Here is a 27,401-nt window from a genome sequence, read left to right on the forward strand (position 1 = left end):
TTCTGCCAGTATGTGGTTGTTGTTAGAGGCTGTGACATCAACTGTGGGATCTGCAGCAGTCTATAGTACAAAAAAAAAACATTCTTTATCAATGAATTAAACAGAGCATGTGTCAAACTGGCTACAGGGGCAAAAACAAGTGATATCATCTGAGCTTCATCTGTAGTCAGAAAATCCTGCATGTGGCTTTAAAGTCCTCTTTAAACACGTAATCATGCCCCCTCAGAATAAGTGTATTTACATTCCCAGTACGCTGCCTTGTGCAACAAGGCAGACTGAGGTGACGTAATGACTGCATCAATCCCTACCAGCAGACACTACCTCACTAGAGAGAAGGCTGCCGAAGAGCTGAGCCTCTGAGGTGCCACTGCTGTGATTTAAGCGCTCCTTGCTTTCACTTTAGGACATTACATACCTTTATTGGATAGCAGAAGTATCAGCGCTAACCTATTGGAAACACTTCATTTGCATTCTGCTTTGAAAAGGTTAATTAGCTTGTTTCACTAACAGTAACGATTAAAGCACAGGCAAAGTGAATTGCATGCTATTAGATGGTGTGCATTGACTTCATTCTAGTGACAGTGTGCAGTTAACCTTTTGTTTTAGCTAATGCCATAATGGTATGATTATTATTTAGGATTTCTTTGGCACATAATTGCACAGCTGATGGAAGCAAAACAGTCGAGCAGAGAAAGCCAAACAACATTAACACAGATTCTCAAGACGGACGTTCAATCAATCCAAATTTACTGCAAATCTTGTCTGACTTAACTCGAGTGAATCAAAGGGAAAACAAAATGTATCGCATGCTATTTTGAGTAAAAAGTAAATAAATATCCAAAACATGTCTTCTGGCAAGGATGACAGAAGAGTCTGACAGTGACCCATCTGAAAATATAAGGGTAGAGGGTTGAGGTTGTAGTAAAAAGCACCACTTTAATAGAAAATCAATAAAGCGCCAAGCAAAGCTGCGTATTAGCACTGAAGTCGTGTGGTGACTGAGAAGGAGTGTCTGTCTTGCCAAACTGCAGGGTCACCTTGGTGACAGAAGAAGGAAAAGTGACCTTGTGAGTATGTGTTTGTTTCCCCGTGTGTTTCAGAGAGGTGGTTTATGTACGGCGGATAGATGGTTGCCGCGGTCTACTGGCAGTCACTTTGTCTGCGGTACAGAGCAGCTGTTGGCAGCTTGCATCATCCTGTCTGTCTCTACCTGCGTGACTCTACAACACCACCTGAGGCTCCCAGCTGCAACGAGATGTAAAGGGCTTCAGCCTCCATCTGAGACCTGATCAATTCACCTGTAGGTGGGAGGGGCTGATGGCCTCATTATTACTACTTGACCTTGTCTGCTTGATTGTTTCAGCTCACAAAAAAACTGGCAAACTGGCAACTCCATATATTACGCTGGGAACTCTTGAAAACCTTGTCCTGGGTACTGAACATTATGTTTTTTTTCAAGCCTCAATGGACCTCATGGCTCCAATAATGCTGATGCAAAAACCTATTGCCCAGGGTTTGGTGTATGCATAAAATCTTGATCCATCTACAGTCATTTCTTTTAATAATTGTATCTTTTTGGCTGTACTTTTACAATGTGATCAACATTTCTGACTCTTGCCATAATTCCAGCAAGCCCCATTGAGATACTTTGATAGAACTCATCTTTATCTTTGAAATCCGTTAATGTTTTTCACCGGGTCCTTGGTTTACGGTGTCCTTGACCTACAGCGTTTTGTGGTTACGTTGTCATCTCCCATAAATTGATTAAGAAAGTGTTGTTCATTCCAAAATACGGCGTTTGCATGTTAAAACATTTTGCATGGGATTAGTTGACAAGTAGAGTGGATGAATACATTGTCACGCGGTGCTACACGAGGAAGACGGCTTTGTTTATATTCGTAGGCTGTACACCACATACATCACAGTACGTGAGAGCCGACTTACAGCAAAAATCACATAACGTCACGACGTAGAAAGGGAATTTCGACATAAGTCAAGGACCCCTTGTACAGGGTGTCCCAAAAAATTTGATATTTCAAAGGCCAATAATTTTGGCAATTCTTGATGAAATAACCTCAACTTCTCACACAATGTATAGAAACATGAAGATTTTATATTTAATGTTTTCTTTTTATTCTGTTTTCAGGTTGAGCCATGCTGTTCACTCCCAAAGAAAAGTAATTTTGCATCTTGGAATATGCTCACACACAGTCATCAAAGACTGTGCAGCGTGCCTTCAATGCAAAATTAGGAAAAATTTCATCAACTGGCAAACAAATTTGGACTTGCTACCAGAGCGTTAAAGAGGAAGGCTGCTTATGCAGGGTTAAAGGATCTGGCAGACCATCATCAACATCAGCATACTCCAAGACGCAAAATGATTTCTTTGGGAGTGAACGGCATGGCTCAACCTGAAAACAGAACAAAAATAAAGCATTAAATTTAAAATTTTGATCTGTTTCTTTACATTCTGTGAAAATTTGAGGTCATTTCAACAAGAAATGCCAAAATTATTGGCCTGTCAAATGATGTACATTTTTTGGGACCCCTCGTATTTTGTTTTTTATTGTATTTGCAAGTCAGGCAGCACACTACAGGACTAAAATCCCAACAGATTTTGAATTCAGATTGCACCATATATACTACCGTTTACAAGTTTGGGGTCACCCAGACAATTTCATGTTTTCCATGAAAACTCACTCTTTTATTTATCTGCTAACATAATAGCACAAGGGTTTTCTAATCATCAATTATCCTTTCAACAGCATTAGCTAACACAATGTAGCATTAGAACACAGGAGTGATGGTTGCTGGAAATGTTCCTCTGTACCTCTATGGAGATATTCCATGAAAAATCAGCCGTTTCCAGCTACAATAGTCATTTACCACATTAACAATGTCTAGACTTTATTTCTGATTAATTTGATGTTAACTTCATTGTAAATAAAATTGCTTTTCTTTCAAAAATAAGGACATTTCTGATTGATCCAAACTGTTGAATGGTAGTGTACATGAGGTTAAACATCACAGGTATTCTTCTTTGCAAACTGAAACATGCAGACAAATCAATATTTCAAAATTGTTCTACATTACTCATAACAGGATATTTATTCACCACATGAGATTAAATGAGGAAGCACAGTGAAACAAAATGGAGCCTATGGAGCAACAATTTTCTGTAATGATATTTTGCTGGGAAAAAATTACACAAAAGCAGAAGGCTAAAGAAGTCTAAATAAAAAATTGCTTGAGGGAGATGTGATTAATGTGGGTTGTCTATTCTTCAGCAAGAACTCAAGGTGAGATTTTAATGATCAGCATTAATGTCTGTGGTTAATGTTAGCCTTAAGGGCTGGAATGTTGAGTGTTGGCTGGCAAAAGCACATGGTGCTGCAGGCAGTAACATGAGAATGATAGCTACCTGATTTTAACTCTGACTTTAAACATCAGACATGTTTAATAGCAATTTCTTATTTTCTGCAATCTCCCATTTCTATTTGGAAAAATTGCGTTATATTTGGAATAGTTCCCTGCAATGTCCCAACAGAATACTTCAACACTTTGTTGCACTGAGAAACAGCTATTATCATTGGAAACATGTGCTCCACTATACAATATCGAGACTTTGTGACTTATTAAACAGAGAAGCAGGAGTGTGAAAATGGGTAAAGGAATTAGTAAAGACGTTAATTTGCAGCATTTTGATCAGTTTTCATAATACGTTTACCGACACAGTGTGTACAAAAGTGTGACAAGCATCATTCTGACACTCAAGTTCCATTCTTTCTCATGGTAATTGTGAGTAATTCAAACTTAATGTTGAGTTGATAAATTAACCAACAATTCATTTTTGCACAAATGCACATGTAAGTGAAACTAGAATCGAAGACAAAACCAAAGTGACTGTGACAACAAAAACTTAATATTCATAATTTTTCGCGTTCAGAAAAGTCAGTTCCTATTGTTTTGGAAAAGGATTTTATGTTTTTTTGGTAGTCAACTGCAGCCTGATATACCTGGAGGGATGAAACACTTTTCTCTATTAAAGCCACACTTCGTCATGTTGTAATATGACATTTATCAGATAAAAATTTGTCTCACTTGAGCTTTAATACACACAAAAGCAAATTCAGAGGCAGCTGACTGGTGATTATTCCTCCAGTTTAAACACTTCCCAGATGTTCTGAACTGGAGGTCGCCAACATTTCCTGTGTCTGCAACAGCATGTGCCGTTATCAGACGATGCAGGGATGCTAAATCAACCAGCAAGACCTGTCCAAGTCTATTTGGCACCAGTTCTGAGACAGTCACCACAATTAAGAGGCCACTGTCTCTGCTCACACTCTGTCACAAAACTTTCACGGTAATTTGTTCTCGACTTTCCAAATAATTAAGGGAAACATCACTTTTGACAGGTGGCACATTGTGTGCACTTGTGTGTGTGACTGCTATCTAACGGCTAAAAGTACTGTAGGCTTTTCCCTGGTGGCCTTTTTATTTAGCCTCATGATTGCTTTGCTTTTCAAGCCTGTCCCACACCCCTGCATTTATAAACAGACACAGCAGTAAGCAGGAAGAAAAGCAATTTATTTGGTAATATTTTGCACCCTTGAACCCGATAAAGTATCTCAACTGGCGTGCATGTGTTTGAAAAGGAGTGGTAAGGGAGTGACAAAGTACATAAATTAGAAATGGATGTCTCAGAACTGCAGGTCTACGTTTCAGCTGGAGGTTCTTTAATAAGGAAATGTTCGGTTCTGAACTCAGAAAAACGACAGTCAGCTATTAAACAACATGGTTAAATTGGATTTCCTGATGTCTGATAGCTCTTTTAAAATGTTATTTCACAAAGAAAAGGAGACTGAATGGTCCTGCATTAACTCTGTACAGAATCTATCTGTCTGGCAGGATGATGTGTGAAGCACTAAAATGAATGAAATTACGAGGGCAGCTTTTGCTGGTGATGTTTTCTTACTGTCAGGAGTGTGAAGATATCGTTCTGACCAACTTATACAATCATTATAGAATTAAACTGTAAAAAAGGCTTTTAAGGTACTTTCATTAGGCAATCAGGAATGCCTACAAACCACTATCACTTGTCAAGTTGTGACTGTTCTGTGGGTGCAGAGGGACAACAAAGCCCTGGTTTCATATTTAGCCTCATCATTTAAGTCGCCTTCAAAACATGTGACACGTGAAGTTTAGGCACAATAAAACAAACCCACCATGTTCTCCACGCGAAGTTCATAAGGCATAGGGTTGTAGACCATCAGCTGCACTTCACAAACATCTCCTTGAACCCACTGGAAGTCTGAGAAAGACAAAGGCACAAATGCATGAGAATAAGACATCAGTGGTATTAAAACCCATTTGTAGTTAATGAGCTGAAGGAAATCCAGCAAAATCCTACACTGTGATGAAAGATCAAAGGAACCAGTGAGGAAGAGACTATGCACATAAAAAAAAATTAAATAAAATCCGTCCAGTTATTCATCAGTTTTGCCTGCTGTTATCCTGCAAAGGGTCATGGGGCCTCAAGCTTTACCCAACTGACACTAAGCAAGAGGCAGGGTATGCCTTGGGAAGTGAAAATGTATAAATTTTAGGGATTTTTTTTTTTAATTCATTTAGAGCCAGACCAGATAGTCACTGAATGCCTGCACCAATGCCTTATCCATTTTACACACGTGGACAAAATTGTTGGTACCCCTCAGTTAAAGAAGGAAAAACCCACAATTCTCACTGAAATCACTTGAAACTCACAAAAGTAACAATAAATAAAAATTTATTGAAAATTAAATAATCAAAAACAGCCATCACTTTTGAATTGTTGATTAACATAATTATTTAAAAAAACAAACTAATGAAACAGGCCTGGACAAAAATGATGGTACCTCTATAAAAGATTGAAAACTATTTGACCAGAGTGACATGATTAACTCAGGTGTGTCATTTAATTGACATCACAGGTGTTCCCAAACTCATAATCAGTCAGTCTGCCTATTTAAAGGGAGACAAGTAGTCACCCTTCTGTTTGGTGAAAAGGTGTGTACCACACTGAACATGGACAACAGAAAGCGAAGGAGAGAATTGTCCCAGGACATCCGAAAAAAAATTATAGACAAACATCTTAAAGGAAAAGGCTATAAGACCATCTCTAAACAGCTTGAAGTTCCTGTGACAACAGTGGCTCATATTATTCAGAAGTTCAAGACCCACGGGACAGTAGCCAACCTCCCTGGACGTGGCCGCAAGAGGAAAATTGATGACAAATTGAAGAGACGGATCGTTCGAATTGTATCCAAAGAGCCCAGAGCAACCTCCAAAGAAATTAAAGGTGAACTCCAAGGCCAAGGTACATCAGTGTCAGATCGCACCATTCGTCGTCGTTTGAGCCAAAGTGGACTTCATGGGAGACGACCAAGGAGGACACCACTGCTGAAAAAACTCATAAAAAAGCGAGAGTGGAATTTGCAAAAATGCATGTTGACAAGCCACAAAGCTTCTGGGAGAATGTCCTTTGGACAGATGAGACCAAACTGGAGCTTTTTGGTAAGGCACATCAACTCTATGTTCATAGACTCAAAAACCAAGCATACGAAGAAAAGAACACTGTCCCTACGGTGAAACATGGAGGAGGCTCAGTAATGTTTTGGGGCTGCTTTGCTGCATCTGGCACAGGGTGTCTTGAAAGTGTGCAAGGTACGATGAAATCTGAAGACTATCAAGGCATTCTGGAGAGAAATGTGCTGCCTAGTGTCAGAAAGCTTGGTCTCAGTCGCAGGTCATGGGTCTTCCAACAGGACAACCATCCAAAACACACAGCCAAAAACACCCAAGAATGGCTGAGAGAAAAGCGTTGGACTATTCTAAAGTGGCCTTCTATGAGCCCAGATCTGAATCCCATTGAACATATGTGGAAGGAGCTGAAACATGCCATTTGGAGAAGACACCCATCAAACCTGAGACAACTGGAGCTGTTTGCTCATGAGGAGTGGGCCAAAATACCTGTTGACAGCTGCAGAACGCTCATTGACAAATACAGAAATCGTTTAATTGCAGTGATTGCCTCAAAAGGTTGTGCAACAAAATATTAAGTTATGGGTACCATCATTTTTGTCCAGCCCTATTTCATTAGTTTGTTTTTTTAAATAATTATGTTAATCAACAATTCAAAAGTGATGGCTGATTTTGATTATTTAATTTTCAATCAATTTTTATTTATTGTTACTTTTGTGAGTTTCAAGTGATTTCAGTGAGAATTGTGGGTTTTTCCTTCTTTAACTGAGGGGTACCAACAATTTTGTCCACGTGTGTATGCTACAGTTTAGATAGACTGCATCAAATGTCTTTAACTCTCTGAACTCAAAAACCTGCCGATAGGTTTGAAAGGATCCGTTTTCAATAAAATGGCCAAAATGACGGCATTTATCAGAATCAGAAAATATAAAAACATAAGAAATTATTGATTTTTTTTTTTAAACTTTCCAACGGAACTTGAACCAACCATCTGCGAGGCCCACTTCAATCTGAAAAATGAACCAAATCTAAGGTCTAAATTGTAAAACATCATCAAAATCAGTTCATTCTGCACTTTGTTCAAAAACTTGCAAAAAAAATTTCCTTGTTTGCAGCAGATCCTGTAGAAGACAATAAATTCCAAGCTCCTCGGCACAACCGAAAACCACGAGTCACATGACGAAAATACCTTGTTAGTGTTAACGTGATTGAAAAATGCCTCCTTTGTAGAGGTTTTACAAATTTAAGTAGCTAGTGATAAAGCACTGTGTAAGTCATTCTACCACAATACTTTTTCCAGTGTTGGAAACGTCTGTTAACACTTACTTTATACGTTGAACTTTTTTTATTTTTGTAAAATCAAAAATTATACAAGTTCAAATATCCCTTTTTAATCCATCGTGGAGGTGGAGCCTCGGTGGAGATATGACGATTTGCGTTTGTTTGTCTGTTTGCAAAATTACTCAAAAACGGACAAACAGATTTGGATGACATTTTTTTAGGTCAGAAATGACACAAGGACCAACTGATTAGATGTTGGATCCACGGACTCATTGAAGACTTCCGTATCATTGCAGGACAGCAGCATGGCGTCACTGTAACTACAAGTGAACGCTACATCGACTGCCTCCTGAAGATCACATGATTGTGATCCTACTACAAATCAACCGCTGCAGACTTATCTGTCCGAAATTATACAAAGAACAATTGATCAAATTTTGTGTGTGTTCCTGAATCCATCAATTCCCGAAAGGTCATTTTGTTTGTGGGTACATCTATATTCAATGGCCACATTCTATAGTGCCGTGGTTTCTGCCACAAATTTTTTCAAGATTTCAGTTGTCGGAAATGATGACTGAGCAGCTTTGGCGGAGTACTGTGCTCTGAGTGCTTTTCTTGTTTCTTTTTATGATTTTAAGTTTGTTACACTGCACAGAGGTATTTTTGAGTTCTCTCTATTCCTAGTGATACTTGTGTTGTTTCCATAGGGATAAAAGACTTCATATTGTGGTGAAAAACCCACAATGGGTACAAATGTGACAGGAACAAAAAAATACCCAGAAATGTCGCGACTAATAACTCACTACAGATAGTTCACAGGTGAGTTCAGAGGGTTTAAAAAAAAAAAAAAGAACAAAAGCATGCGACTGTGTGCCACACTATTTCTTTTACCTAATGCCATTTTATGAAGCATTTTTGCCATATTTCCCGGGGATGTTGTGGGTCATTGTGTGCATATTCGGCCATAAGCAATGGGCACCCCATATGTCAGACTACTTCTTGGCCCTGAGCAGTAACTTACTGGAGTTTCCAGGTAAACACCGGTGATTCCAGCACGTTAACACAGCCTGCCAAGATACAGACTGGCACACAAATCCACAGAAAACCACAACCTGTCATTTTTACACTGTGGTTTTTTTGTACAGATTAAAAAGGATCTCTGCATACTTTTGTGGCCCTGCACACATTCAGACAGGTTCTTGTTGCATATGCTGCTAAAAAAGGTGGGGGTTTTTTCAACAATACTTATAGTGCGTGCTCAGAACAAGCTTTGATTTTAAAGTCGAATTCCTTGGCAACTATGACAAAATTGGTAAGGCACTGAGGTCTATCACAAACTTAACCATGACAAACAGGCTACTGACAATCTCTCCCAAACACACACACACTGCTGGTACACCTGCAGCAAAAGCCCCCAAGGTGACTTTCTCAGAGGGCCATAAATGTGCTTCAAGTGACAGTCCAAGCTCCAGCGGACTTCCTGTCTTTGTCGGAGGAGTCTGACAGTAGCTTTCATGGCTGGTTAGCTCTAACGACCAGCTCTACAACTGAAGAAGTGATCAGTCCACCTCCTGTGTGTCCCCCTGACCTCCTGCATCACAGTCACCACCTCCCACATCGTTGGTCCATCATCCTTCTACTGCATTTGTTCATCGTTCTGTGAGATTCAGTTTGACTACTTTGTAAAGTTATTACCACAGTAATCATTTCATCTTTGGTTGCAGTTATCACCATGTAAATCAGTAAGTGTATCAGTTATCATATGAGTGAAACGCTCAAGTGAGAACATGCCAGGTTGTGTACGAACATTTTGGAAGAAAAAAAGTCGCTAAAGGCCTGACAGAATTTTCAATAGTTCACCATTAGTTCAGAGAATGAAATTTGTTGTGTTGAGCTAGCAGGAGAGATATTGAGATCAAATTACACTAAGATTAAATTAAGTGGTCTGCAGAGAAAAACAGCTTGAAAAGGTAGGTTAGTGTTGTACAGTAAGTTCTGTAATGAAGAAGATTTTTAAAAGATATAAACATGTACAAAAAGTTCAGAGAAGCTGTAGTCATTGATTTTCGGAGAGAAAAATCTTAGTCTTACTTGGAAACAAAAGCAGAGATTACAGCTCTACACTGCACTATCCATCACTCCTGAATGAGATGTTGAAAGGTTTTGTTATACAGAGAAGCTACTTTAGTCCCACTGTAGACCCATCTCCACTTTCAAATGCAACACACTGTAGTCCATTTGGAGAGTCCATCGCTGTAAATAGACTTGCAAAAGACAGCCTGAAAATCCTACCTCAGACCCTGGCAGGAAAAAGGGATTTATGGAAAGCAAACTGCAGCCATGCACCTTGGGAAATTAAGCCAGTCAAAAGAAAGATATCTATAATATGAATGTCTGGAAAGCCCCACACAACCTAAGGTCTGGCTCACAGGCATGCTCTCATAGCCAGCCAATTAAGTGTGAAATACACCTCAGAAAATAGAAAAACAAAGTGGATTGCTGCCATCTTATTTGTGTTGCCTCAATCCCAACTCCTCGAGTGGCCATTGATATTCCACACAGATCTCCAAAGGCTTCAGCTCTTTGAAACCTCATCGTACAAAGCTATAATGAATGTTCTTAGTCAATGCATTGCTGCATGGTTAGCTAAACATTGCCTGTGTTTGCGTTTGCTTCCTTAAAGGGCAAATTATTTTGTCAAACTGTCTCTCACGCTGTGAAAATCATATTTTATTGACTACAGACTGAACTGGAGATGTTTACTGGTGTAGCTGCAGCCTACAAAGAAATATTCGACAAAACTATCGGCAACATTAATCTTTCTTACTGAATAATACATGCACAGTGGGCCTGGGCATTGAAGCAAAATTCATGCATGTGAAATGAAGCAACCCCAGAGCAGGAGAGAATACATTCGAACATAACCAAAGCCGAGCTTTGCAGCTTGTTTGAAATTACAGTTATTAATGCCTCAAATGGAGGCATATTTCTGAAGGACGTCTTCCTAATACTGTAAGTAGGAACATTTGAACAGCTGAAGATAAATATGACACACAAACAACTGCTTGACACGCAGATGTTAGAGATACACTGATTGTGGATTGAACGACAGATCTTTGACCTTATAAATACTAGTTTGATTAAACAATCTTAATTTAACTTTTATTGACATTCTGTTGTGTGACATATAGGGTTAAGGTCCCTGTAAAGGAAATAGAAGATCCTAGCTTGTTTGTGTTTCTTCATAGCGATCATAACTGTCTTGTCAAGAAAGCTGCCGAGACAACTATTATGACAAAAGCTAATTTCCTAAAATAAAGACAGTTTTTTGGGACTGTATGGCACCTAAAATAGACAGCCATTATTTAACTGCTTGTCTTGCCAACTTAAACATCTTTAAAGACCTGGAAACTACTTTTCAAGATTCTACTCAATCGTCTGAATTAAGATTGCTTCCCTAATGCAATAACCAGAAGAAAAAAAATCATATTTCCTGGTTAGTTTCTATATTGTGAGGACCACTGCACATGCTGAGCTGTGGTTCTCCACCTGGACCTGTCCACTAGGTCTCACTTAGCCCATAAAATTTACATTGGGATGATGTCATGCACGTAAAAATAGCTCCTCAAGGCTCTGGGAGAGTTCAGCAAAAATGAAAAATTTAAAAAGCACACTGATTCAAAAAGTATTTTCAGTGTTGACAGCGGTGGCCACTGGGTCAAATAAAGCCAGCAGGGCAGACTGGTCCGTTTGTATCCATCTCTCTCAATATATGACTGATGCTGACCCACCATGTGTAAAAAGATTATGAGTAGAAATCGAGATACTGATGCTACACAGAACAGCAGCACTGTGGTGACAGTGATGACTGTTTTTGCCTTCAGTCTGGTGTAACATCGCGCTACTGAAGTGAAGCTGAATGACTTGGCGAGTGATGCTCACTGTATCATTTTGGTCCTTGAAACTCCACATGTAAAGGATCATTTCCTTGCTATATTGTTCTAAAATCTTAAGACAGATCCTACACTGCTAACTCACTACGGATGCAAACAGCCCTAAGCACCCTTAAAGCTGGAAGTCACTTGAACCTCACAGTTATTATTTTACTTCAGATTCAATACACTGGAGAACAGAACCAAAAGAATAGAAAACCGTGCTATTGTTCAAACACATACAGGCCACACTGTCTTAGCTTTTCAGTGAGGACTAAATGACGTAAAAGTTACCTCCCAGTGTGTCCATATAACACTGTAATAGATAGCCTAGCACCCACATCAAAGTGAATGGACAGCTATAGACTAGACACTTTTTAAAACTGAGTCTCAGAGCAATTATACAGAAAACAATCTCCCATTAGGGGACCCCTTGTTTTATGGCTGAACATCAATCTGATTCATAGCATGCGACTAAAAGCGCAAGAAAATGCATACGGACAGACACACTCACACAAACACACACGCACGCTCTCCGTGTCTACACACCTCAATTTCCAGGGCCGGGAAAAGAAAAGTTACAACTTTGCCTCCCCATCAGTAAAATGAATGAGTGTAAAGTGATGGCTTAGTGTAAAGCTGTAAGAGTTTACAGCTGTGGCATATTCCTCAAGAAGATCCAAGCAGTGCATGTTTCACACCACAGCTTTAAAAAAAAAAAAAAAAGTGTGTGTTTAAGGCAGGAAATCCCAAGCTGTGTTAGGAGGACATCAAAAATATTCTGAGGTTATGTGGGAACGTGCCTACACATAGCCATTGTGTTAACCCATTATTCAAAGACTTTCTCTCTACAGTCACTGCGTGCTGGGAGATGCCTTGAATGAGTTAAAAGAGAAGCGTAACTTCATTAGCTGGCAGCCAGTCCTCTAGAGGTACAGGGACTGAGAGAAAGGCATGTTTGAATTTAATCTCCAAAGCCTCACAACTCAATAGTCCACCAGAGAAATATCTGACTTTCAACATGTAGGCCCTGGTCAAAGAAATGAGCTACACCAGGGGCTGCATACGGTACAGTTAATACTAGGCTGATATTGGCCGTGTATTTGAAATCACTTGCAGTTCCCTATATTCCGCCTCATGCAGGAATCGCTTGTTTAAACAGATTGGTCTGTAAGTGGCATGTATGAGTGAGTGGCACCAATTTTCTCTTTGGTACAAATGAAACTGAAAAGTGGCTGTCGTTAAAGTCCTGTACAGACAATCTCCGTTTCTCCACAGGACAAAGAAATGAGAATTTGGCTTGGAATGTCAGTATGACCCAGAAATTGACTAAAATAAAATATATATGGGGACTGAGAGTAACGTTAAGTTCCTCTCTAGTCACTGTGTATCACTTTTTTTTTCCAATGAATGTAATCCCTTTTTGTCTGAAAATGGCCTGCATGTAACACCTGCTTCCTCTAGAATGTGTAGATCTACATCAAGCCCAGCCTCTCTCATGACGTACTGCTGCTCAAATCTACCTCCAACTCTGCTCAGTCACTGTAAAACTACATAATGGGAAGATGTTATATTGGAATAATTCTGTCATACATGTTTGAACTGGAAACCAATTCTGAAAAATAATATTGATTCAGAAAGCCCGAGCCTGCAAGTAAACAAGACTGGTTTCTTAGATTTGCTATATAGGAATCTTGAAAGTCTGAAACTGAGTTTTTGAGATCATCAGTTCACTTCAGTTTTTAGGTGTAAATGCTAAACCATGCCACTGGCTGCTTACTTCACTCACTATGTGTTTTCCTGCATATAAAAAACCCAGCAAGGACGTGTTAACAAGATAAATAATGTGATATTCTCTAGAGGATGTCTTTAATAGAAAATGATAATCCTCTTGTTTACTATATGATCATCATCACAGGCAGTTTACTGTTAGTTTTCACTAACAAATTTTTACTTTTCATACTTCCCGCTAGCAGCAACCTGATGGTCTTTATGCAAATCTCTGTTCAGTGCCAAACCAGAATTACCGCCTTGCAGGCAGAAAGCAGGAGAGTAACTGTGCATGACTTGAGCTCATGTACACCCAAAGTCAATCAGGGGACACATTTATTTAGAAAATGTTTTGCGATACTGAGCAAATTACCTATGATTAGGACCATTTTGCAATTTTAGGAAACCTTTTAGACGTGAAGATACAAATAGAATTAAATTAAATTTCAGATTTTGCACGCTGTAATTGAAGGCATATATTCAGAGAAATGACAACAGCTGGTCCACCTCATTCAGCTGTAATGTCTGCAGAATTGTAAAACCAGTGGTGTGCTCGTCTAGTTTGACAAGGCACCAGATAAGCCTGGAGTGGAGAGACTGTACTTATTGGAGCGGAGGTCTATCAAAAGCCTGTGTAATATCATGCCCATAAGGAATCTGTCATGTTGCTGCCATCCTTGGACATTATCAAGATCAATATAAAAAGAGCTACAACATTCCCATGGAGTAAGACCCTCCTGCTGACAGCGATACAAGCATCAGAATCCAATGAGTGTAAAATGAGAAAAAGTATAATCTTCTTGACTTCAAGTGAACCTAAGAAGGCCACAGTGCAGGTCAGAGACAACCTCATCAGATACCAAACATCTACTTTAGCCACTCCACATCTCCTTCAGAAACGAGTCATTCAAACACTTTTTCCCTCAAGCAGCGTGCACGAGTGGTTTTAAAAAAACAACTGCAAATTTTCTTGCCGTGTGGAAACAGTCAGTCTCCTCGCGTGCAGTCGACTTTGAATGAAATGAAAGAGCATGACCTGATTGAACATGAACATTACAGTAGTCACTACAAAAATTATTGCTCTCCAACAGCTGCCTCAAGGCCCTTCTGTCATTCACTTACCAGTATCACCCACAGCTGCCCCCATCAATATGATATCAAGCAAAACAAGCTATAATTTTCCCTTGTTTAATATCTGTGATTGCTGTGCCAGTAACTGGCTTTTATATTAGTCATGGACCACTTTGCTTTAGAAAGAGCCCTTTTAGAGTCTAAATAGTCCCAAATTTTTTCGGTCACAGGACGTCTCTGCTCTGATGACACGTCACTAGCAGCTGTATTAACATGTTCTTGGTTTCGTAAATGTTATAGGTGACCCTCTACGACAGCTACTGTCGCTCCTAAATTTGTCTCTGTATGTGTATTCCACAATGCAGCAGTGGAAGCTCTGCATTTTGAACTGCTTGTTTTTCCTCTAATAGTTTATGTGGCAATATTGGAGGTGCAGATTTTGCTCGAAATGAAACACACTAGAGGACTCACCTATCTTCTTACAGCGCTCCTCTCCTCTGTTGTGCATGATGATAGGCGAGTAGATGAAGGGGCTGGCAGTGGACATATTCTGTCCCAGCAGGCCTTTCACTTTGTGGGGCCGAAGACTGACAGGCAGATTGAGGAGCTTCACAGATCTAGTGTGGGTATCACAGAAACAATGACAAGAGTTAGCAGATTTTCCACAAGTGCAAGTAAGTTAGCAACTGTTGTTAATGAGCATCGCTTGTACATTTTAAGGGGAACACCAGCGCCGTTTGGTCAACTTAAGTAAGTTGCAACAGTGCTTACACAGTATAATCCAAGTGTTTGTTATGAATATTCATGGGGTTTTTTTTTTCAGAAACTGCTCGAGATTTATAATACTGTTCTTTGTTAAAGGTTACAAGTTCAGCAAACCAATATAAAAACAAAAGTAGCCACTTGAAGAAAGTGTGTACTCCACACTTTCAGGGACCAGGGGCCTATTAATTTATTCCCAGATACCATGTCAGTGTTGTTATATTAAGCTAGATACAGACTCCTTCCCATCAAAACTCAGTTGTACATGAAAATACTGTTGCTTAATGCGTCAAACAGTTAATGACATCATTACAAGATGTACAGTTTGACAGTGATGATTTTAATGATTTCCAGCTCCGCTTTTACAGTAACCTATCAATGCAGAGTGTGCAAAAGAATTCATTTTTTATGAAATTATTTTCATGCTCAGAAAGCTTCAAGCCCTCCAAGTAAATCTGATGGAACAATTTTACAAACCAAAAGTATTCCCTGTAAATCTCAAAGTTTTTAAGTACAAAAATGAAAACAGGAAATGTAACACCAGTGAGTGTATGTAAATCCAGCTCATTTGTGCTGCCTTGAGGCGGACCTGTCTTGTTATGATGTGGATTTCGCTGTCAGATAAGTTCTTTAAGCACTGTAAAGGCATGAAACTGATATCCACGCAGCCACAATGCACTTCTTTATGTGTTTGCTCATGGTGCTAAATGCCAGCATTTGAATATGCCAGTCTCTGCTTCCCACTGGTGTGATCTCACACTGGAAACAAATCACAATAGTATCAACTACATTTCCAAATCTGGTTTGTTTTCTGTCCTTTTCAAACTGTCACTGATTCAACTGTTTGCAAAACTACCAGCCAATCAAAGTACAGGCTCCTGTACAATAATATAATGTTAGTGATAGTAAACAACAAGCAATGTGATTTAGAGGTGTAATGAGTAATCCACATACTTGAGAAATATGATGACCAAATTGGTTGGGAACAAAAATATTTGAGCATTAGTTGGTGATTGTTCATAGTGTGTTTTTAGCTGACTCGGAACACTCTGACATATAGGCATTACTGCTGTGTGGAATGAAGTGTGTGGAGCGTGGCTGATGTAATTATACTAAAGCATGGACCACCTTTTCACGGTCTTGGGACATATGGGCCGAGTTCACTGCTGCTCTCAGCACAGAGCACTGGATGAACCAACAATAATAACTAGGGTTTCCTGTGTATTGCAGCAGCCTGCCGGGCCTGAGCTCACCCCCGCCAGGCCTAACCATCGGGTAAGATGTTTTTTAAATTACAGTTACAGCTACTGTGGAACAGATCACTTGTAAACAGATGCAATGGTTGCAAAGCTCACCAGCAGTACTGAACATTCCACCGAGTGATGATGGTAGCCAGCGAGCACCTCGTCCTCAGACAAGCCGTGCATCACATCATATAGAACACTACCTTACTGCTGCCATAAGTCTGCAGATGTCAGCCCACCATCAAAAAAAGACACTTAGCTGCCCAAGTGGGCCTATCAACACATCCATAGAAGTACCACTGCCCTCTCTGTGTGCTGTCATTCACATTGCACATCAGAGTTCACTGTGTGCTGTCCCAGTTTAAGAACTTTTCAACAAAGTACAGTAAACCTGGGTAAAGTGCTGAGCTGTAGCAGCAGTTCACATAAATCACAAAACCAACACTTAGACCATAAAACAGAAGTACGCAGCAAACATCTCCAATATTTGTACGGCTAGTTAGCACATGCCCAAAACAACTTCAAGCTAAATTTAAAAGCTGATAGCGTGCGATTTATCATCCAAATAGTCAAATAATCAAATAGTTTCTAGTTGCAGCTGTAGAGGTACAGGGTAACCCAAAAAAAGTTTACACTCAGTTGATTGCTTGTTTAAAAGCCATTTAAGCATCTCTAACTAGATTTTCATGTTCCAATGATTCCTTAAAGTCTCTCAATGCAGCTGGTAATCTCTCTTCTCTCAAATTCATGTGCTTCTGTTGAAAATGAAGAAAACTTTAGCTGTACCTGAATTGCTGCGTGCCGGTCTGACACCTACAGAGATTGCAGCACAGCTGGGAATATCCAGATGTGCAGTTTACAAAATTAAAAAGAAGCTGAAAGATAGTGGAACAGCCTCATGAAAGCCTGGGTCTGGTCGTCCCTGGTCTGTGCGGACCAGAAACTTGATTGACAAGGTCAAACGGCACATCGAGACAAATCCTGTGAGGTCCATGAGAAAGATGGCACGTGAGCTTGATGTGAGCCGCTCCTCAATGCAACGGCTCATCAAGAATGATCTGAACATGAAGTCCAGCAGGACGGAGCACCAGCACACACCTCCAAAAGGACTCAGGAATGGTTGGATGCCAACTTGCATGCATTCTGGTCCAAAGATATCTGGCCACCCCAGAGTCCAGATCTCGATCCCCTGGATTATAACATATAGGCAACTGTAGAGGACAGTGCCTGTAAGAAGCCGCACCCTTCTGCGCGAGCCTTGGAGAGGTCCATTCTTAGATCCTGGGAGAAGATACGGCATCCTACATAAAGAAGACCTGTCAAGCATTCCACAGGCGCCTGCAGGCTGTTGTGACACTTAAGGGGGGACACATTTGAAAAGTAGAATCTACTGTACATGCTCTTTACAACGATCTTTAATTTCTGAATAAATTCTAATTCTAAGCTGAATAAACATGGTATGAAAGTTGTATTCTGCCAGTGTAAACTTTTTTTTGGGTCACCCTGTATGCGTGGAGTCCTGCAAAGCAAACTGTCACTAATAATACAGACAAGCTACAGTAAAACAGACGAAATTCTGATCCTTTCTTTATTGACGTCTGCTAAAGCTGCAAATCTGGGCGACAGCCCACAATGTGAGATCTCTGCTGCATATGGAGAGTGCGAACTAAAGCGAAAAGTAGAAAGCGTGAATTAGAAAAATTGTTTGGTTGCTTCAGTTAATGAAACCCAATTTCAAAGCAACTGATATTAACCAACCGCAAATAATACATGCAGAAATCTTTCATTTATTTTATAAAGTAATATATCAGCCACAGTGAACTAACTGACAAACGTCTGTGTGTTAAAGCTGCAATTACTCCAGATTTCCAAACCTCTGTCTTACCGGACAATGGGCAGCTTTGTAAACGGCACCGGAGGCAGCTTCAGGCCATCAGGGAGGGTGATGACCTCCATTCCACCCGGACACTTGGAGGTGTAGTTCTCTAGACTCTGGGTCACTTCTTTCTTCTCTATAAATGTAGGAGCACAAAATAAGAAAATCAATGGCCTTGAGTACGTAAAACAATCTATACTTATAATTACCAATGGACAAGACAGCAACAATTATGATGCAACGCAACTGCCGTTACAGCCTCCTACACCCCGATAATCTGAGCACCATCGCCACTGTAGAGGATTCATCTTTGTGTGGGATATAAATTAACCAGACATTAATGACCTGTGGTGCATCTCTCGCTCAGCAATAAGAGCCCCAGCCTTCAAGTAAAATTTGAAGTTTTATTGTATCATCAATACCTTCTGCGGGAACATTACTGCCCACCCAGCCATAGAATTTGCTGTGGGCTGTGCAGGTTTCCAGAGTGTCCATCAATTGAGAACGGACATTTATTTGCAAAGATTTTTATACAGATCTATAACCCTTCGTACGAGCACATTAGGAGGTCTTACGATGGAAAGCTGTTTGTATGAGAAACGGTTGCATTTTACCAGTTTATTGTACATTCAATAAAAATGCTCACAACTGTTTTGTATTAAAACTGGAAAATAAACTACATCCTTATTGCTTAATCCAAAAGAGGATGTTTTTTCAATTCAGTGCCGAACTGTATATACGTCAAGCTGCTTGTTTTAACAGGTAAAATAATGAATCAAAGGGTTTTCATGGCTCTCATTTTCACATTCCAAGTAAACGACCCAGCTAAATATATTTCTGTGTACAAACAATAGAGACTGGGAGCCTGAAAACTATAACCTGTAGATCAGAGTAAAGACAGGAAAGGAAGGAAGGAGTCAAGAAAAAGAGGATAAAGGAAAGAAGGGCAAACAGGCAAAGTACAAAAACAAGAGCAAGAGATGAATGGAGAGACAGCTCAGTTGTGCTCCTGACTCACAGCTTTCATGATTGATGGCATGTTTGGCCAGTTTTTGTTTTTTCCGCTTGTTTGCCATATCTGAGTGTTTGCAACAGCCGTGTGTTTAGGGGCCATTCCGGGACAGGAGACCTAAGAAGAGGCTATGCACTCAACGAAAATAGTAAATATTTTCTGTTTAAATGCTGATCCTGTACGCATACAGTGAAGCATTTTCATAAAAATTCATTACCGTTAAGACTCAGCATTGTATATTTATTTCATCCATGAACAAAACCCACTGGGACTCAAGAAACAAAGTCAATTTCAATTTAAATTAGTCTTCTTTGAAACTTGGATCAATAAAATGAAATGTCAACAAGACACATTAAATATCTGTATTTTATCAGCTTTGGAAAGAAATGTATTTTTCGAGAAAATCATCACAAAAAGCAATCAGGACACCCATGATTATTTTTTAATCACATTTCTTCAGCGACGGTGGATTCTTTCAGTTTAATCTGTACCATTAAGGCCGCAGTTCTTAATTTGTTGTTTCTCTTGTTAAGTTTGGACATTTGGGACCCTTGCCAGTCACACATCCAGCCGACACGAAGCAACATTAGCTTTCCTTTTGAGCCTCTAATGTATTAGACTCTTCAAATGCTAAATGCTAGCCTAGCCACGCTAGACAACCCACGGCAATGAATTTAATTCTCTGCCAGGGTGGGTCTAGTTACCCTCGGTAAGCCTCGAGGTTGGATGCTCCTAAAACTGGCCGACAAATCACCATGAAGTGTAGAGTCAGAAGGCGGGCGTAACTAAGTGACGACAGAGGTGCAACGATTCTGACAGAAACAACCGGAAACAACTAGCCTAGCCGCGCTAGACAACCCACGGCAATGAATTTAATTCTCTGCCAGGGTCGACAACAAAAACAACAACAGTCGTTGAGCTCCATTAGCATCGACTCTGAATAATCTTTCTGTTAACATGTCTGTAATATACTTGAGCTTCACCCATTCACTGTATAAATAAGGCTTCACCGAACTCCCGCATCCTCTGATTTCTGGCGCTCTAGGAACTACGTCAGCCTATTCGTTGCGCTGATTGGTTGTATACCTACCCAATTGCTGCAGAGTGATTTAAAAGACAACCTTTTAGCCCGCCTCCCTCCCTGTCGAGAGTTCCTAGACCCTCGCGTCTTCAGACCTGGGTCAAGCACGGCTAGGCTAGCTAAATGCTCCAGTTCGCCAGCTATATGCAAATTTTTTTATGTGTCGTCTGGAGCTGAGTAGGTGTATCTGAAATTTTTACACACTGGAAGCAGAGTTGATGAAGGCAGAGTTAGAGGGCCAGATAAGACAGACAAGGGACAGCTTCATTATTATCCATTGTAATTTGATTTGATTTAAAAAATGTCTAGAATTAAAATTATTAATGGCTATAAAAACAATACAGGGTTGCTCAAATATAGGCAAGTATAATCAAAACATTCAAATACATGCACATAAGACTACTCAAGTGAATTAAATGAGCCAATCAAATAACATCTAATCAATGCAACATAAAGGTTGCCTTCAAATAGTGCCTTGCTTTTTAAAATCTCTCTCCAGTCATCGATTAAAATCCTAAAAAGTCATCTCTGTGTATTAAAATTACACAATTCCAAGGTCCTTTGTAGGGTTTTGGTGGTGATAAACCTCTACAGTTTGGAAGAACCCAACGGCATTAAAAGGCAAAGCATGATGGCACAGTTTAAAAAAAAAGCAGCCAAACAGCAAGGAGTTTTGCTCCAGTTTTTACTTAGTTTCCATGTGCAAAATACAGTTCACTAGTTAGACAAAGGAGTGATCCAGGTCCAGCGAATGATGGCATGCAGCAGAGCAGAGCTTCAGCCTGACCACCTCCTTCTCACACACTACACTGATTGCCCACCTGCCTCTTATATTCTCCTCCCACACCAGTGACCTGCCCACACTTCTATTAAAAAAAAAATACAATATTAAATATCCTTTATACTAAAAAACATGAATGCTATTAACAGTATGATACAAGGGAAAGAAAACACATAATAACCCAAAAAGATACTAAACAAAGATCAAACTTATTCAAAAGTCCCCCTGTAACCCCTCCCCTCTCTCTTCTCTGCTCTCTCAATTCCATCTAATCAGGTAAGTGACAACTGCTGGTGTTCTGTGGCCGCATACTCATGTGTGCACTCCATGGAACATGCACTCCTGAAGTCACCTCAAGAGAGAGAGAGAGGTTAACAGGTTTTCCCCCCCCAACACAAAACAAAATAAATAAACTTGTATCAGTCTGTACAATAGGCATGTACTGCACTTCAACAAATAATAGCAGCATTAGTCTTTCAACGGTACTTTAAGGAAATTCACCAAACACTCAGCTGGGTATTGGTTGTCATGTTTGAAGTATGTTAAATTGCAGTTTAGTACTAAAATCAAGACAATTGTCTATTGTCATGCTAGTTCCTTGAGGTCAGACAGAAATACAACTGAAGGCAAAATTAAGGAAACGTGAACAGAAGTTGTATGGCATTTTTCTATCTCTAAAACCTGAGCTTACCTTTCACTGTGACTGAAGAGTAGGAGCAAGATAGCTTTGAAATCTAAACCAGTTAAATCTGCCTTCATCTAACAAGTTTGTTTTGCCGTTCTTCCTTACTGGCAGCCACTTCATTAATGCTGCACTTTCAACAGCTTGATGTGACCGAACTTTCGTTTCGGAATAAACTGCAAAACAATGCTCGCACCAGACAAATTAGCGAGACAGTAATGAGAGGGCTCAGGTATTCTGACATGTCTCTTGTACTTAGCGGTGTTAATGCCTCCCAATTTGTCAGGATAGGACTAACATAATTCCTAAAGCAGCAGGTGTCAGTTGAGTTCGTTTTGAAATTTTGTTAAAAGCTCAAGCTCCATGAAAAGGAATATAATATGAGGTGGGTTGGATTGAGAGGCAATCTCTGAAGGGCAAACAATGTATTGATTCATCTTTAGATGGTGCGCCACAACCACAGGCTTTGATGCATGCTGTGAAGCACAAAATGCTCTGTTTTCCTCCCTCCCTTCCTTACTTCTTCCTTGATGCGTCTCCTCTCTGCTGTTTCTCCAAAATGAGACATTACAGCTCAAGCTTTATTTTTCTGGGGAACATTTTCCATTACATTTTTTTCAGTTTGGTTGGATTTGTATGTATGTGCCACTTGTTCTCTCATCTTGGTCATGGTTGGTTTTCAAGAGTACTAAAGTTTATGGTGCTTTAAGCTCCATTGGTTAAATTAGATGAGTTTGAAGACTGAACTTGTACTCATGTGTAGTCTCTACCTTAATGTTTAAACCCAATAAATAAGGACGAGTCAATCCAAAGAACAAAAAAAGATTATAGAAGCATGATACAGCAATGGATAAGATATTATTGTCTGATAAGCAAGACAATATATTAAGTTGTTGCTCCGATAATGGACTCTGAGCCAACGATAACATCCAGTAATGCAGAGCATGCTGAGAACCAGGCGAATGGTATGAAACAGAGTTGTGAGTGTCGATTTTTTTGCCTCTCTGCCCTTTATCCCTCAGCTTGGGATCACTCACTGTTTACACAGGAAGGGGATGAGCTCCTCACTTCCAAACACACAGAGAGGACAGAGTGTGACTTCAAAGTAAATGGACTTTTGGATATATCTCACAAGTGTTGAGAAAAACAATGCTCGTTATCCCTAAATGCAGCCCAATCCACCAGAAAGGCAGACAGCACAATCAGTTACAATCAGGACATAAACTCGCAGAAACGCAAAGAAATGCTTATCGCTGATAGGTACCATTTTATAGACACCAGCAGGAAGCGGTGAGACTAGAGCTTCAAATAACTTTAATGACAATGCAGACAAGCCAATAATTTTCAGGGGCAGACTGATCAAATTATGTTGTGAAATGAAAACTACTGGCAGATCACAGACAGATGTGTCAACAGTTTTATGAATAATTTAGATTTTCCTGTCTGGTATTGAGAGCAAAATGCCAGAAGCAAAACCGAAAAAATGCAGCACAAGTGAAACATAAATCATCCAAATAATAAACACCACTGGTTAAAAACATAGTTCTGAGTATAGATGGAAAACTGAGCGACTGATAGTGGCATTAATCTTTCTGGCATGAAAATCACTATAAGTAAAATATGCAATATCAGACTGATCTATCTCTGTTTCCATGAGTTTACAAAGCTGTGCATACACTGGTAGAATATACTGGCTTGTCTCTGGCATGAAAACACTCCTTCTGCATACCAGGGGAGGAGGGCATGTGGTGCAAAGTCAGGTGTTGTCTTATTGTTTACACAACTACCAAATGCAGACAGAAAAGGTATTTTGGTGTAAGTAAGTTCCTCACAATGGTTCTGAGAGCAAAGATCCAAGGACAGTGAAATACAAATGATCATTTAGTGATTTGACAGGGCAGTGAAGCATGTGCTTCAGATTGATTATAACTGCGGAATTTATATTATTGCATCAACAATGACAGTTAAGATTATTCTGAATGGAATATGACAGCACTTTGGTATTTCTACACCTGCATATAACTGGGAGACTCACAAGCAATCCCTGCAGTAGAAGCCAAGATCTATAACTTCCATAATGCAACCTGAGAGCATATTCTTGTTAGACCGCGACATCCCGGCAAAAGCACATGGCTTTCAAACTGCATGCCCTTTTATCCTTATCTGTCATGCAAAACTGCTTTAAGATAAGATGAAGGTGCTTCCTGTCTCTGTTCCTACAGTCATCTCAAGGTGGCAGGAGAGTCAGTGGGTTGTAACTGCAGCCTCACTGCAGAAACCCACATCAAACTTTTTTGTACAAAGTGCATTTCTATTTGTAGCAGTGAAAGATCCCTAAAGAATCGTAACTGTTCTTTACAGTTCATGCAACTATATAAATAGCTTCAACAGACTACTGCTCCACCTGCAATTCTAGCTCGAAGGGTATTTCTTCCAGGCATTCCTGATTTGCCATGTCCACAAGAATGGGATAGATGTGAGGTCACAGTTAGCACCGACCAACAAAATCTGATCAGTTAGTCTTCAAGTCGAAGTGAATGTCTGCCCTCAATTCAAAGACATTCCCTTCGGGCATTCCTGATGCATCGTTTTCAGGAGAATGGAACAGACATGAGGTCACAGTGACTTTGACCTTTGAGACTTTTCACCACAAATTCTAACCAGTTCATTGTTAAATTTGAAGCCAGTCCCTCCAGGCATGCAAGAGACATTGTGTTCAGTGAATGGGACAGACAGACAGACAATCTGAAAACATAATGCCTCCTACTGCCGGCATGAAGGCATGAACAGGATACCATCTGCCCTTTGAAATTTGTATTGCAAGTCTGCAACCACAAGACAATCATATCAGTTTACAACTTGGAGAAGTGAGACATTTTTGTCCAGTGATGCAACAATTACACTGGTCATTGCAACTGCACAATGAAAACATCATATTTTGTATTTTTCTTTTTTTTTTTTGACAAAAAAAAATCTCAAGGATATTCAGTGTAAGTTGATGTTTTAGGACGAAAATATTTCTATCTGATGGAGCTTGATAGTTTATCTACCATTACATCACTATACTCAGACATGTCCTCTGAGAATAGCGAGCTTTTCTATATACCTTACTCTATCGGACCCTTCATGTTTTCCCAGGTGTCTGGAGCTACAGAGTTAAGAAGCCTTGCAAACATCAAAAACACCAAATGCCGGAGAAACACAACAATCACAATGAAATTAAGGCAATGTTGCTAATCTGGCAGCCATCTGGTTAAAATCCAATGACAGGTCAAACAAAGATCATCAAGGTAAGTGCATGTCCAAATTTAATTGCATGATTGAAGGGTAAGAAACAGCATGTCAATGATGACACAGAGATAGTAGGCCACATAAGCTTGGTAATAAAACCAGGAGTGAATCTTGCAACACTCTGATTAACATTTGAAGGCATGCAGAGTCTTTATTTCACAACACATGGCTGTTGCTGCAAATTGTACAGAGACTAAAAATCAATAGGGATAACTACACTATAACCAAAACTGCTTGAGAGACAACAGCCTTAGTTAAAAGGCATCAAAGATACCATCTTTCTTTCAATTCAACATCAGGTATAAACCATTACATATTAATGAAGACCATCACTGAAAATACAGGTGCTCATTTGTGGTAAACATCTGTGGGAGTTATAAATAAATCATGAAAAGGAAACAAATACATATGAGTACTGAAGACCACAAGACTTGTACCTGTAGGTAATACTCGTGAAAATGGATTGAATGTACTGTTATTCCAACATTGACTATAAAGCTTTAAGTCAAATTTTTTCTTTGCAATTGATACAAATATGACTGCCTTCAAGTGAAATCAAGTTTTAGTTAACTGCAACCACTGATTTTATATAAAGACGAAGAAACCCTGCAAGTCATTCATACGTTTTCTGAACAGCAGTAAAGCTGATTGTGGTGACTTGGACCATCACCTGTTTAGCAGTACCTGACTCCAATTCCAAGAATTAGCATCAACAAGCAAAAAGTGGAGCCGAGGCAAGCCATGAAAACTCCTCTGGGCCATGGACTGTCCTATGACAATACCCCACCTGTTACTCAAAGCAGCCACACCCTTAATTATGGATTACTTTTAGCCTTAATAAAACATGTGGGTTTTATAAAAATTCACCTGGTAAAAGTTCTGTGCTATGGCTACAACACTTATCACAAGGGGACAAATTAGACAGTTCTTTTGTACCATGCTGTAAACGTGTTTTTTTCTGCTGTAAAGTTAAACATTTTAACATGGGAATCTATTGGGACTGACTCACGTTTGGAGGCAGCCTCCACTGGTCATTTGAGGAAGTATAGGTTTCAAAAAGCCCAAGAGGCTGCCATGTGAGTGCAATTTGACATTGGGCTGAGTCTGGCTTTGTTTATTTTCATTTTTCTGTAAATTTTACTTTTCATATTAGTAGTATGAAAATATGTGCAATTCTATAATAAAATAAAACATGTTTGAGTCGGCAATGTAGTTGAAAAAAATATCCAGTAACACAGTATGTACAATCAACATGTAACTAAGACTTCCATTTTCCTTTGTGGCTCAACAGCTACTACTACTACTACTACTACTTTAGTATACTTCAGAAGTTCTTCGTTGCATCATTTACTTATTCAACAGCTCGCAGATTTGTCTAAAAGCAGTTGCAAGCAGTATTATTTTCACAGGTGGTGACCTGAAAACTACACAGCTCAGTCATGTCCTCTGGAAATGATTATTCTTCATTCACTGTGCAGGCCCTTCATTCCTTACCATAATGTTCATTTAACCTCACTCTGCTTAATCGTATGTCATTCCCTTACTGGCATCATTCTTGCAGGCTAGGATCAGCTATAATTAGCCTTTGCCTGCCGGGCTACCTTATCATGATGTGGACAAAGAGCTGTTAAATGTTACTACAAATTGTGGCATGACAAATGGGGTAAAAGATTAAATAAAGCATTTAAGCCAAGGTATCTTTGAAAACAGGCCTTTGAAAAAAAGCCTTTTCAATTCAGACATGGCTCCTGTGGGGGATGTGAAGACGTTAAAACATGAAAGAATAGGAGATGCCATGCAGTCTACTAAAAATGTGTTGTCTCTGCCAACAGTCTTAGGCAGTTGAATCAATATTTTTCAAAAAAAGCAGCAAGTTTTATGCAACCAACTGTAGTGTGTGATGTTATCCCAGAGACAATATCTAGATCTCTAATTATCTGTCTATTTTTAGTTCCCTTTCAATTAAATGCATTGCTAATGTCATCAAACACATAAAATTATTATCAGTGAAAAACTAATCTGTTCATCATGTAATGACTGATGATTTGCACATCTGGAAAACATCTTGTGCTTCTGCACAGAATTTAGAAGATTCATTT

The 27,401-nt window shown here is 39.6% G+C and overlaps 1 protein-coding gene across 2 annotated transcripts in view; it reads right to left on the bottom strand.

The window, feature by feature from the left end:
• The window catches only part of trappc9 (trafficking protein particle complex subunit 9), a 285,840-nt gene that overhangs the window by 231,680 nt on the left and 26,759 nt on the right, over nucleotides 1-27,401 (bottom strand). For both annotated transcript variants that reach the window (XM_022194077.2, XM_022194076.2), the window contains 3 exons: nucleotides 18,465-18,591; nucleotides 15,045-15,190; nucleotides 5,226-5,311 (listed from right to left, as the gene is read on the bottom strand). In XM_022194077.2, the coding sequence (XP_022049769.2) occupies nucleotides 5,226-5,311; nucleotides 15,045-15,190; nucleotides 18,465-18,591 (359 nt within the window). The remainder of the gene's footprint in view (nucleotides 1-5,225; nucleotides 5,312-15,044; nucleotides 15,191-18,464; nucleotides 18,592-27,401) is intronic.

Source organism: Acanthochromis polyacanthus, chromosome 11, assembly GCF_021347895.1.
Source record: "Acanthochromis polyacanthus isolate Apoly-LR-REF ecotype Palm Island chromosome 11, KAUST_Apoly_ChrSc, whole genome shotgun sequence".
Lineage (NCBI taxonomy): Eukaryota > Metazoa > Chordata > Actinopteri > Pomacentridae > Acanthochromis > Acanthochromis polyacanthus.